At 35.8% G+C, this 13745-nt stretch overlaps 1 protein-coding gene across 8 annotated transcripts in view; it reads left to right on the top strand.

The window, feature by feature from the left end:
- MOK (MOK protein kinase) overlaps window positions 1-13745 on the top strand; it is a 91374-nt gene that overhangs the window by 50597 nt on the left and 27032 nt on the right. For all 8 annotated transcript variants that reach the window (XM_069103735.1, XM_069103734.1, XM_069103732.1 and 5 more), the window contains 2 exons: window positions 12760-12838; window positions 12947-12995. In XM_069103735.1, the coding sequence (XP_068959836.1) occupies window positions 12760-12838; window positions 12947-12995 (128 nt within the window). The remainder of the gene's footprint in view (window positions 1-12759; window positions 12839-12946; window positions 12996-13745) is intronic.

Here is a 13745-nt window from a genome sequence, read left to right as displayed (position 1 = left end):
ATGTAGGTGTTTTGACACTGAGTTTGTGTTTTGATCTTCCTTGGCACCATAGTAACTTTATCGCACTTAGTATCTAACTTAGGATTAGATCCTTTTTTGTTTGTTGCTCATTTTCCAGTCTCTTTGATGACTTTCAAGTTGGGCTCTGCTCCTGGGGTGGAGGGGGTACTGTCCCAAGCTTCTTATTTGGAGGCCTGGGCCCACAGCATCTGGTGGCTGGCCTGCTATGCAGTATGCAGACTGTGAGGCCTCTCAACTGACTGACCTGCTATGCCTTATCCCCAGAACTTCTCTGCTGGCCTGCTATGCTTTGACTTCAGGGTCTGGTGACTGGCCTGCTGTTTTGGGACCGTGGGGTTTGGCAGCTGACCTGCTACACTGGGACTATGGGACAGCCTGCTGCTGGCTTGTATGGACACTGGCTCCACTGGATAGTGTTCCCTTTTTGTCAGTGTGAGACACACCTTTCTTTTTAAAAAAATTAATTAGTTTTAATTTTATTTAATTAATTTAGTTTTCAACATTCCCTTCTTTTTTTGGGGAGAGGGAAAAGGCAAGGCAGTTGGGGTTAAGTGACTTGCCCAAGGTCACACAGCTAATAAGTGTCAAGTGTCTGAGGCTGGATTTGAACTTACCTCCTCCTGAGTCCAGGACCAGTATCCTATTTACCATACCACCTAGCTGCCCCACTTTCTATAAGTTTAATTTTTTCTGCCTCCCTCTTCCTTCCCCCACCCCATGATGGCATGGAATCTGATATAGGCTCTACATATACCTTTTTATTAAACATATTTTCCTATTAGTCATGTTGTATAGTAGAATTTGAATGAATGGGAAGAAACATGAGAAAGAAAAAACAAAAAAGAGAGCAAATAGTATGCTTCAGTCTGCACTCAGGGCTCCATATTTCACTCCATGTGGATGGAATTTTCCATCATGAGTCTTTTGGAGTTGATTTTAGGTCCTTGCATCACTGAGAAGAGCTAAGCCCATCAAATTCTGTCATTGCACAATGTATCTATTACTATGTAGTGTTCTCTTGGCTCTGCTCACCTCACTTAACACAAGTTCATATATATAAGACTTTCCAGGTTTTTCTGAAGTCTGTCTGCTCATCATTTTTTATAGCACAATAGTATTCCATTACATTCATATGCCATGACTTGTTCAGCTATTCCACAATTGATGGCCATCCCTTCAATTTCCAATTCTTTGCCACCACAATGCTGCTATAAATATTTTTGTACTTGTGGGTCCTTCTCCCATTTTAATGATTTCTTTGGGATACAGCCCTAGAAATAGTATTGCTGGGTCAAAGGATATGCACAGTTTTATAGCCCTTTGGGCATAGTTCCAAATCGCTCTCCAGAATGGTTGGATCAGTTCACAACTCCACCAACAATGCATTAGTATTCCAATTTTCCCATATCTTCTCCAACATTTATAATTTTCCTGTTTTGTCATGTTAGTCAATCTGATAGGTGTTATATGGTACCTCAGAGTTGTTCTGATTTGCATTTCTCTAATCAATAGTGGTTTAGAGCATTTTTTCATATAACTATAGATAGCTTTAATTTCTTCCCCTGAAAACTGCCTGTTCATATCCTTTGACCATTTTTCAATTGGGCAATGACTTGTATTCTTATAAATTTTACTCAGTTCTCTGTATATTTTAGAAATGAGACTCTTTATCAGAGACACTGGTTATAAAAATTCCCAATTTTCTGCTTCCCTCCTAATATTGATTGCATTGGCTTTGTGCAGAACTTTTCAATTTAATATAATCACAATTATCTATTTTTATTTCATAATGTTCTCTATCTCTTGTTTGGTCATAAATTCTTCCATTCTCCATAAATCTGACAGGTAAAGTATTCTTTGCTCTCCTAATTTACTTATAGCATCAGCCTTCATATCTAAGTCGTGTACTCATTTGAACTTTATTTTGGCATATTGTGTAAGGTGGTGGTCTATGCCCACTTTCTGCCATACTATTTTCTAGTTTTCCCAGCAGTTTTTGTCAAATAGTGAGTTCTTATCCGAAGCTGGGGTCTTTGGGTTTATCAAACAGTAGAAGTCATTGACTACTATGTCTTGTGTACCTAACGTATTCCACTGATCCAACACTCTATTGTGAGACACACCTTTTCTGCCTAACTTCTAAGTTGTCTTGGGCTGGAAAATTATTTTCACCCCATATTTTTCTTGGTTCTGCTGCTTCAGAATTCATTTTGAGGTGTTATAGTTCTTTGGAGATTAATGTTGGAGAGTTCAGGCAAATTCCTGCCTTATTCTGCTATTTTCTTTACTTCAAATTTTAAATAAATTGATTTCATTTGTTCAGAGATTTTTTTAGTTCTGTAATATGAAAACTGTTGTTTTTCTTAATTTCTTTTGATTTTCTCTACCCTATATATTTGATCAAAAACTTATCCCTATCCACAGTTGTTAAAAAGGATTTCTTTCCCTGGTCCTCTAATTTTTGATGTGATGATTTTCTAGATATATTTCCATTTTTGGCTTACTTTGGTATACGTTGTGACATGCTTATTGAAACCCAATTTTATGCCCTGCTGATTTACAAAAGGCTTTAAATATTTGAGTGAATTTTTTTTGTCAAATCCTAAGTCTAAGTAGAACATTATATCATCTGCAGTAAATAAAATCATTATTTTATTTCTCTTTTGCCAATTCCTCCACTTTCTGTTTTTTGTCTTATTGCTGTAGCTAGCATTTTTAGCATTATATAAAATAATAGTGGCAATACTCGACATATTTGCTTTACCCTTGATTTTACTGGACAGGTCTCTAGGATTTATCTCTTATTTATAATGCTTATGTTCTTGGCTTTAAATAGATACTATTTATTAAGGAAAGTTTTCTTTATTATGCTTTTTAGTTTTTAACAAAAAGTGTTCTGTTTTGCTAAAAGCTTTTTCTGTATATGTCATAATCAAAATTTATTGCTTTTGTTGTTATTATGGCCTATATTGATAGACTAAACTATGTTGATAGTTTTCCTACTGAGCCATTCCTGCATTTATGATATAAATTCAACCTGGTTATAGTGTATAATTTTTTTAATATGTTGACATTTTTGTTTTGTTGTGTGTGTGTGTGTGTGTGTGTGTTGATATTCTTTAGTGGTTTTGGTCTTTTTTTTTTCTCTCCTCTATATTGCCTCTTCCTGGTATACGTAACAAGACTGTATATATATCACAGAAGAAATTTGATAGGATACCTTTTTATTTTTGTAAATAATTTATGTAATATTGGAAATCAATTATTATTTGAATGTTTGATAGAATTCAGTAGAAGATAGAATAAATCCATCTTGTTCTGTGAGGTTTTTTCTCCCCTGGTGGGTATTCCTTTATGGTTCCTTTACTTTCTGTTTATGAGATTGGGTTATAGAAATGATCTTTTTGTACTAATTTAGGCATTCTGTATTTTTGTATATATACATTTATTTTATGTTAATCAGTTTTGTTGGCATACAGTTGGGCAAAAGAGCTTCTAACATTCCCCTTCATTTCCTCTTCATTTGTTGAATTCTCATTATTCATTTTTTATATTGGTAATTTGATTTTTTCAGATTTACTTATTGTGATTTATTTTACTATCTATTTTATTAGTTTTTTAAAACAGCTTCCACTTTTCACTTACCAATTCTTTTTTCTTTTTTGCTTTTAATTTTGTTAATCTTTTTTTATTTTCAGAATTTCTATTTTGGTGATTTCTTATTGTTGTAGTTGTTATTTTAAAACTTGTTACTCTTCTAGTTTTTTATTTTAGTTGTATGGCCAGTTTATTTGACGACATCAAAAAGCAATGAAATATCAATACTTTTGTATATATATTCATTGAATGGCATAGCATCTAAATACTTAAAAGGAAAGTTAATCAAATTATAATGAAAAATAGCCAGCAAAAATATAGTAGCCACTTCAGTGTACCTCTTTCAGGACTAGACAAATCTAATAGAAAGATAATTAACGAAGAAGATGAGAAACCTGTTGTTAGTATGATTTTAGTATATTGTCTCATTGTTGATGGAATTAGCTGTTGTTAACATGATTTGGTTTTTGGCTCAGCAGTTCTTTTGATTATGTTATTTAATCTCCATTAAAATGTAAATCCTTTCTTCTGTCATGACTGAAATTAAGGTAAACTAAGGCAACAAAATTCCAAGCATGTTCAGTTCATTGGTAAAGCTAGCAGATACCAACAGATGGAATCTTTAGGTCCTCAGCAAGCCAGAGACATTGAATGAGGGCTGACAGCTTATTTTTACGGACAAAAGGAAGAGCATCCACAAACTAGAAGGCAGTATCATAAATGAGAAAAACAATATGATTGATTACAAAGTCAGAAGCAATGTAGATATGGGGGACAGTGTAATTGGCTGGTAATTGGGAATGCAGGACTGGCAACATCCCCTCCTTTCAACTTCTTCACTATGAAAAGCTGATTGGTGGTGTCTATCTGCCGGGCTAGTTAGTGTCACAGTGATAGCAGACCAGACTCAGTGTTGCAGAGATAACAGACCAGACTCCTTGGCATCTACCTACATCCTTCAAGAATAACAGATTTCTTGAACACAAGAATAGAACAGTAATAAGCAGGAAAACTGAACTTCTAGACTTAACTCAGACACAGTGAGTGATTTACAGCAAAGCTGAATTTCCAAATTTAATTTAGAGAGAAATTATACATCATTTAGATAGTTATACAAAATGTTGCTTGCTAGTGATATAAAATGAATCAATTATAGAATAGAATAAATTAATTTTCTCAAATTTTCACTTCTAAGATCTTTTGATAATCATGGTTTTTATTATTGTTATTGGCAGTAAAGATATGTTTAATATTTGTGCTTTTGCTGCATTTTTCTAGGTTTTTATATCCTAGCATGTGGTTAATTTCTGTAAAAGTTTCATGGCTTGGGGCAGCTAGGTGGCTCAGAGTATAGAGCACTGGCCCTGGAGTCAGGAGGACCTGAGTTCAAATGTGGCCTCAGGCACTTGACACACTTACTAGCCGTGTGACTTTGGGCAAGTCACTTAACCCCAGTTGCCCTCCAAAAAAAAAAGCCCCCAAAAGAAAAAGTTTCATGCCTGGAAAGATAAGAAATATGAGTATCATATCCAGGTTTTCTAACCTTCTATTCAGGTCCTTATCTTCTTTATTATTTTTCTTTCTTAGATTTGTCTAGGCCTGAAAGAGGCACACTGAGGTGGCTATTTATAGTTTTGTTGGCTATTTTCCTTTATAATTTAATTAACTTTTTCTTTTAAATATTTAGTTACTGTGCCATTCAGTGAATACATATATATATATACATATGCATATATATGAAAAGTATTGATACTATTTCATTGCCTTTGTTACCTTTGAGCATTTTTTATTTATCTCTTTCCACTCTGTTTTTATTATTGCCTTGTTTGAGATTATGATTGCTACTGCTGCTTTTTTGAATTTATCTGATGCATAATAAATTCTGCACCAGCCTCTAATTTTGACTCTATGTGAATCTGTTTCATGTATGTTTTTTTTTTAAAATAACATATTCTTAGATTTTGTGTTTTAATTCCTTCTGCTATCCTTTTTGGGTGAGTTCATCCCATTCACATTCATGGTTATAATGGCTAATTGATATTTCCCTCAATCATATCTTCTTGTCTCTTTTTTTTGGAGGGGGGAAGGCAGGGCAGTTGGGGTTAAGTGACTTGCCCAAGGTCACACAGCTAGTAAATGTTAAGTGTCTGAGGCCAGATTTGAACTCAGGTCCTCCTGACTCCAGGGCTGGTGCTCTACTCACTGTGTCACTTAGCTGCTCCTCCATTGTATCTTTTTATATTTTTTCTTCTCTGACTCCCTTCTCTTGTTATAGAGAAGAAGAAGGTGGTGAAAGGGAAGGAAGGTGTGATCAGCACTAGGGATCTACACGTGAAGTGATCTGCTTCTAGTCCACCCCTTTTAAAAAATTAAATTATTTGTTTATTTTTAGTTTACATCATTCATTTCCACAAGATTTTGTTAAGAATTTTCTCCCCATCTTCCTACCCACCACCCCAAAACAGCGATCCCACTGTATACCCCCCTCCCCCAATCTGCTCTCTCCAATATCCTACCCCATCCCTCCTCCAACTTTCTAGTAGGGCAAGATGGATCTCCATACCCCAGTGCCTATATATCTTATTTCCCAGTTGCATGTAAAAAATAATAATGATAATGAATTTTTTTAAACATTTGATTTTAAAACTTTGAATTCCAGATTCTTTCCCTTCTTCCCTCATCACCCATCCTTACTGGGAAGATAAGCAATTAAATGTAGGTTGTGCATGTGTAGTTATGCAAAACATTTCCATAGTGGATATATTGTGAAAGACTGACTGTATTTCCCTCCATCTTATCCTGCCCCCAACTTGTTCTATTCTCTGCTTTGACCCTGTCCCTTTTCAAAAGTGTGTGCTTCTAACTACCCTTCCCCCCAACCTTCCCTCCCCTCCATCATCCCCCCTCTCATCCTCTTCCCTCCTACTCTCCTGTAGGGCAAGATACCCAATTTAGGGTGTATGTCATTCCCTCCCTAAGCCAAATTCAATGAGGGTAAGGTTGATCCATTCCCTTTTGCCTTCCTGTTCTTCCCCTCCATTATAACAGTTATCCCTTGCCTCTTCTATATGAGATAATTTACCCCATTCTGTCTCTCCCCATCTCCTCTCATTATATTCCTCTCTCACCTCTCAATTTCACCTCTTTAAATATCATTCCCTCCTACACATATACACACACTCACATATGTATTCATATGCACATATACCCTCCTATATACATATATCTATATATACATATATACATTTATATTCCCCTCAACTCTCCTCATACTGAGAAAAATTTCATAAGTTACAATTATCTTTTTTCTATTTAACAATTTAAATAGTTCAACTTTGATAAGTTCCTTATGATTTCTTTTCCCTGTTAACCTTCTCATGCTTCTCTTGCTTCTTGTATCTGAATGTCAGATTTTCTATTCAACTCTGGTTTTTTCATCAAGAATGCTTGAAAGTCCTCTATTCCACTCAATGACCATATTTTCCCCTGAAACATGATACTCAGTTTTGCTGGGTAGGTGATTCTTGGTTTTAACCCTAGCTCCTTTGACCTCCAGAATATCACATTCCAAGTCCTCTGATCCCTTAATGTAGAAGCTGCTAGATCTTGTGTTATCCTGATTGTGTTTCCACAGTACTCAAATTCTTTCTTCCTGACAGCTTGTAGTATTTTCTCCTTGACCTGGGAACTCTGGAATTTTGCTATGATATTCCTAGGCGTTTTCTTTTTGGGATCTTTTTCAAGAGGTGTTTGGTGAATTCTTTAAATTTCTATTTTGCTCTCTGGTTCTAGAATATCAGGGAAATTTTCTTTGAGAATTTCTTGAAGGATGATTTCTGGGTTCTTTTTTTGATCATGGCTTTCAGGTAGTCCAATAATTTTAAAATTCTCTCTCCTGGATCTATTTTCCAGGTCAGTGGTTTTTCCAATGAAATATTTCACATTGCCTTCAATTTTTTCATTTGTTTGGATCTGTTTTATAGTATCTTGATTTCTCATAAAGTCATTAGCTTCCATTTGCTCCAGTTTAATTTTGAAGGAATTATTCTCTTCAGTGAGTTTTTGAAATTCCTTTTCTATCTGGGCAATTAGGCTTTTTAAGGCATTCTTCGCCTCATTTTCAAAATCCTTCTTGAGCTCCTCTATGGCTTGTAACAGTTCACATTTTTCTTGGAAGCTTTTGATTCCGGAGTTTTGACTTCATTGACTTCTGGTTCCATGTTTTGGTCCTTTTTGTCCCGAGAAAAGGATTTTATGGCCTGATTGTACTTCCTCTGCTTGCTCATCTTGCCAGCCAATTACTTGACTTTTGAGCTCTTTTTCATGGTGGAACTCTGCTTCCAGAGTGGAGATAGCTGTGTCCCAAATTGCTGGGGTTTTTGCATATGTTGTCAGAGGTCTAAGGAATGTGCTTTCTCTACAGCCACCACAAGCTCTGGCATTCTGGCTTTTCTCAGGACCACCACCCAAGCCTGCGATCCTGGTCAAAGCAAGAGCAATTACTCTCTGAATGGTTGCTCCTGAGGTGATCATGTGGCAGCAGCTGTAGCCTACTCTCCTTGACCTGGGAAGGTGTGCCTCTGCCCCTTCTCTGCCCGAGGGCAGAGGCTAGACCGTACTTTTCTGTCAGTCAGGTCTAACAGAGTTCCCCACTGACCTTTTACTTTCTCTTTGGCGTTTATGGGTTGAGAAGTCTGGAAACTACCACAGATGCTGGTGATTCACTCTACTGAAGTCTGCTCTGGGCAGTCTTTGCCACTGGTTGGGACCACCCCGGTTCTGGGGCTCATGGGGGACTCTGCTTGGCTCCTAGCCTGCTGCGATGGACCCTTCCTGTCGGTCTGCCAGACTGCCTTCAGCAGATTTATTTCTCTCTGTCACTTTGTGGGTTTTGTAGCTCTAAAATTTGTTTAGAGTCATATTTAAAGGTATTAGAGGTGGTTGGAGTGGGAGTTCAGACAATTTCCTTCTTTTATTCTGCCATCTTGGCTCCACCCCTTCACCTATGTTTATTAAGGGGCAGGAATGATCTTCGAATTCCCATTAGCATTACACTCAGTTGCCTTATTATTTCCTTTTTTATTTTGTAGCTATTCATCTTGCCCTGCTTCTCATTCCTCCAACCCTTTTATTACTTTTTCTTTCTCTTCTGCTTTCTGTTTCTGAGAATTAGCATCAAGTATCAAGTGTTACATTTGTATTTCACTTTACTTACAGATGCCCTCAGTTTCTGACTGCAATCTATAATTTTTGTGAAATAGCTGTATAACTATCTGATGGATTATAATTCTGTAGTATTCTCCATTTGTAATTCCATTCATTGTATCTGAGATGCTTCTTTACCCTCCCTTTCCCCTTCTCCCCTCCAGCTTTCCTTACCAGGAGGTGGGCATGCTGCAACTTTGGAGGCTCCACAAGTACTCATTATATTTTGAATCCTAAGATTTTTCTCTTCTGACTCAGAAAGAAGGCTGTGGTCAGATTTTCCTTGCTATCACAATAGCTATAGCAGCTTTACCTCAGTCATTGTGCATCAAAAGTATAAACCTATCCCTGTCCCCACCCCTTGTAGCAGCAAGCACCCTAGCATACCTAGGATGGCTGCTAACACAGGTTCTTTGATCTGCTTTTCTAAAGGAAAGCAGTTCAAAAAGGGTTAATCTTACTTTAATCAATCAGACATATATCATTTACCTAGTTCAGGGCAAAAAGTCAGCACACTGAACTTCAGAGAATGCAAACAGAAGTTATAAGCCGACAAAAATACAGAAAGAGAAAACACAATTCAACAGAATGGGCTGTCTGACCATTACATCCAAACCTAGTTAGTCCCCAGAGAGAGAGAGAAGCACCAACATCTGGGTTTTCAAAGCTGGAGGGCTCATGGCTACCCAGAGTCTCATCTGGCCAAATCACAAAACTCTTCCGAAAGTGAGTCCCAAAGCAAAACCTTGCCTTAAAGGTATATATAGCCTTCTCCAGGGTCAGAGAATTCACAACCCTCCTGACCCACTTGACTACAAAGTGTCAAAAGTTGTGCCTTCCTGAAGAACAAGCCTTCTTCCACAGGCTCCAGATGAGCACATGCATCCTATTAGGGGGCAGAGTACATTTTCAAATTAGGAAGTCCTCAAATTTAATTTAGGCTTATTAAGGGGCAGGGAACATCTTCAAATTCCCATTAACATTACACCCCTCAACCCTCATCTTATTTAATTCTCTCTTATTCAGATTCTAAAGGAGTGCTTGCCTCTTCTCTCCCTTTTAGAACTTGAAAACCTTTCATCATCATTTTGTCCCTTCTATTTGTTTTTATATTTTTTGCCTTTATACATTTCTTTTGACTACTATGTTTATATTTCAAAGTTTCTACTCTAAAATTTCATCAGGAATGCTTGGAAGTCTTCTATTCCAGCAAAGGATCATTCCCTTCCTCCCACTTTCTTTCCTTCCCTACCCCCGCTTCCTTCCCCCCCACCATAGGATTATTCTTAATCTTACAGGTAAAGTCTTTCTAGGTTCTAAGTCTTTATCTTTTGTCACGTGAAAATATTGTATTTTAAGATTTTCTTTCTTTTATAGTTGTAACATAGTTTCGTGTAATCCTGTTTCCTTGGTACTGGATCTCTTTTTCTCTAGATGTTTGCTGTACTTTTGATTTGACCTAGAATTTCTGGCTTTAAGCTAGGAAATTTCTGGTAGTTTTTGATTTGGGGTGAATGTTGGGTAAATTCTTTCCAAAGCCAGGAAATTTTATTTTACGATTTCTTGAAATATGGTATCTAGCCTTTTTTTTTTTTTTTTACTTTTTTGTTAGGATTTTCACAGAATCCAAGGATTCTTAAATGGTCTCTCCCTGACCTATTTACTTTTATTATGTACCAGACACATTTTCAATTGTTTAATTTTTTTCTGATATTTCTTGTCTCATGTTTGCTCCATTCATTTTCAAGGAGCCTGCTATTTGGCTAAGGTTTTCTAACTTCTTTTCTAAATTGTTTATTCTTTTTCCAGTTCTTTCTTCTAGAACTTTTTATAATTCCATTTTTAATCTCTTAATTTTTTCCAGTTTCTCTTTCAGAATTTATAACCAAGGTTTTTTTTCTTTTTTCTCTGAAGCTCTGTTTATAGGTATTATGGGGTTGCCCTTTTGTCTATTGGGCAGCTGTAAATTTATAACAGTTCTTTATTTAGGTGTCTTTTCTTCACTAGTTCTGCCAGGCTCAGTTCATGATCTTGGACTTTATGTCATGACCAGGTTCCACCATCCTTAACTCTTGAATGTTGTAGTCAGGTCCTTTTTGGCCTGACCTCTTTTTACTGGGTCCTTGACCTTTTGTTCTGACTTATTTTTCATAGCTACTTGCTCTTAGTTTCCAGTGCCCCTACTGTCCCTGATTAGGATTCTATAGTTGACTCAGTGGACACTGCCATGGTCTTTCATTTTCTCTGGGATTTTATTTCTACTGTGCTTCTCTCCATTTGGGGTGCTATCTTGGCCTTCTAGCTTACTTACCTGCACTCATGTTAACTTTTATACAGGACCCTTCTTCTAGGTTCTGTAGCTTTTGTGTATTTTTATGCCATCCTGGGATAGATAGAGGACCTACTGATGTTTCTCTGGATTTTTTGGACAATATTCAATCTGGTTTTTGTTTTAGATAATCAAGGGAGTAAAAAATAGGAGAGCTGGTATTCTCTGCAGCCTTTGACTTTGCCAAAATAAAAAGTGCTGTCTTTTTTACATTTTTATAGATACTTCTTAATGAAATTTCAGTATACCACACAAAAATGAAGAAGTATGTGGTTTAATTCTTAACTTTGTATAGAAATTCTGGAAACATATTACTAGTAATATGAAATAGTCATTATATTATTACATTAATTACTGACACTAAAATAATTAAATCAGTTATTAGTAGGTTTTTTTACATTATCATTACTACAGTTTAATTATATAGAAAAAATAGAATCATTACTTAGTGCCAAAATAAAGTACAAACCAAAAATTCAGATCAACAAACATTTATTTGTGTAAGACCTTCGTGCTGAAAATTTTAAAAATGAATATAAAACAGACCCCACTTTGAAGGAGTTTATTACTTAAAGGGGGAAAATATGTAGACAGTTAACTAAGAAAATAACCATAAAGATTAAATGGGAACAAATTTTTACCTAGAAAGAAAGAATATAACATTTAGAATTCTCAGGTTAAAAAATTTATAGACATGGTACATTAATGATATGTATAATACAACATTTAAAAAAGTTAATATTTTATTATTATTTTTAAAGCAATTGGGGTTAAGTAACTTGCCCAAGGTTACACGGTCAGTTTTTTTTTTGTGTGTGTGTATGTGGATATTAAGTGTCTGAGGCTGGAACTGATCCCAGGTCCTCCCGACTCTGGGGCCAGTGCTCTACTCACTACACCATCTAGCCACCCCACTAAAAAGTTAATATTTTAATAAACCATGCTCCCAAGAACTTTATGCGAAAATAGCTCTTGTTTCAACTTCTGGACAAGATACTTAGGGCATTGCAGTTCTAAGGTACCCTTGTCCTGTGATGATTAAAAAACATAAAAAACCAAAAAACCACCCATGTAACCTTGGGCAAGTTACTTAACTCCAACTGCCCTCCAAAAGGCCAAAAAAAAAAAAAAACCCCAACCCATAAAAAACCAACTACTTCAGGATTGTCCATTACAGCTGTTTTTATATAAAACTTAAAAACCTATAATAGATATCAAGCCCAAGTGAAAATACATTTAAAAAACCCCAAATAACCACCTAAAATTTCCCATGATTTTGGGGGTTAAAAAAATGGAAGACCAGAGATTCATAGATTCAAGACAAACAAAATTGTTAGTTTCATAAGTATCATTATGACTTAGAAACCATAATTGAAATATTGAGATAAATACATTTGCCTTTTAAATAGCTGCCATTTTATCTGTATTTTAATTATAAAATTTACGTAGCCTACGTACTTCATATAAACGGACAAAAATTATCCTCCTTGTTATTTTGTAAGGAGGAGGGAAGATGAATTTTTATTTAGTGTCCCTTCAATTTGTAGGCTCTCATTTTGAATTCAGTAAAGATGTAGTTATGTCACTGTTATGTGTCTTCTTCATAGGGAGAAGGCGCCCACTCTCAGAAAAGAAAATAATGAACTATATGTACCAGCTGTGTAAGTCTCTTGATCACATGCATAGGTAAGTGACTCTGTTTATGAACATAAATTCACAAGAAAATTTAGACTTATTAAAATATTATTTTAAGTTACTTGAATTGATTCTATTTTTTCTTTTGTGTTGGTATAGAAATGGACTATTTCACAGAGATATAAAACCAGAAAATATATTAATAAAGGTAAGATGTTTTACATAAAAAATGATATTGGGCTTGACATGGAATTCATAATTCTCTATCTTATCTCCCAGAGCTAGAGTTGGTGTACCATATTTTCAGTAGATTTTGAATTTCAGAGAATCCAGCTTTTTTTGATCCAGTTCAGTTCAGCATACGTTTCCTAAGGACCTATTATGTGTGCCAGGCAGCATGCTAAGCATTGGAATAATATAAAAATTTAGATATAGTCCTTTATCTCATATAGCTTGACAGTCTAACAGGGTGTTTGGACACAAAATTATATACTTAGATGGATTTATGATTTCATTGGGAGTATTATTCCCTCCATATCTTCTCACTCTGCAATTTCATAGGTCACTCTGGTCAAAAAATTTTGTTGACATGCCATGCAGTTTTTAGCTAGACTAGCCCTTTGGCAGCAGATAGGCTATTATACTATGCTACTGTAGCATTCATGAACCCTGGACTTTGACATAGGAAACATTATGAAAGAGGACAAAACAAGGTGCTATATTACCTTAGAGGAAAAGGTGATTTCTCATCTTCTACAGGAAGACTTTCCCAACCCTCTTAATTCTAATGTCTTCTCTCTTTTAATTATTTCCTATTTTCCTGCTATATAGTTGGTACATATTTGTTGACTTTTCTTCCCTATTAAATTATGAGCTCCTTGAGGGCAGGAATTGTCTTTTGCCTCTATTTTTATCTCCAGCGCTTACCACAGTGCCTGACAGATAGTAGTAAATGTTT

This window comes from Petaurus breviceps, unplaced genomic scaffold, assembly GCF_028583685.1.
Source record: "Petaurus breviceps papuanus isolate PSGF00001 unplaced genomic scaffold, PetGlider_PUasm1.0 64, whole genome shotgun sequence".
Taxonomy (NCBI): domain Eukaryota; kingdom Metazoa; phylum Chordata; class Mammalia; order Diprotodontia; family Petauridae; genus Petaurus; species Petaurus breviceps.
This window is presented reverse-complemented; position numbering and strand designations above follow the sequence as displayed.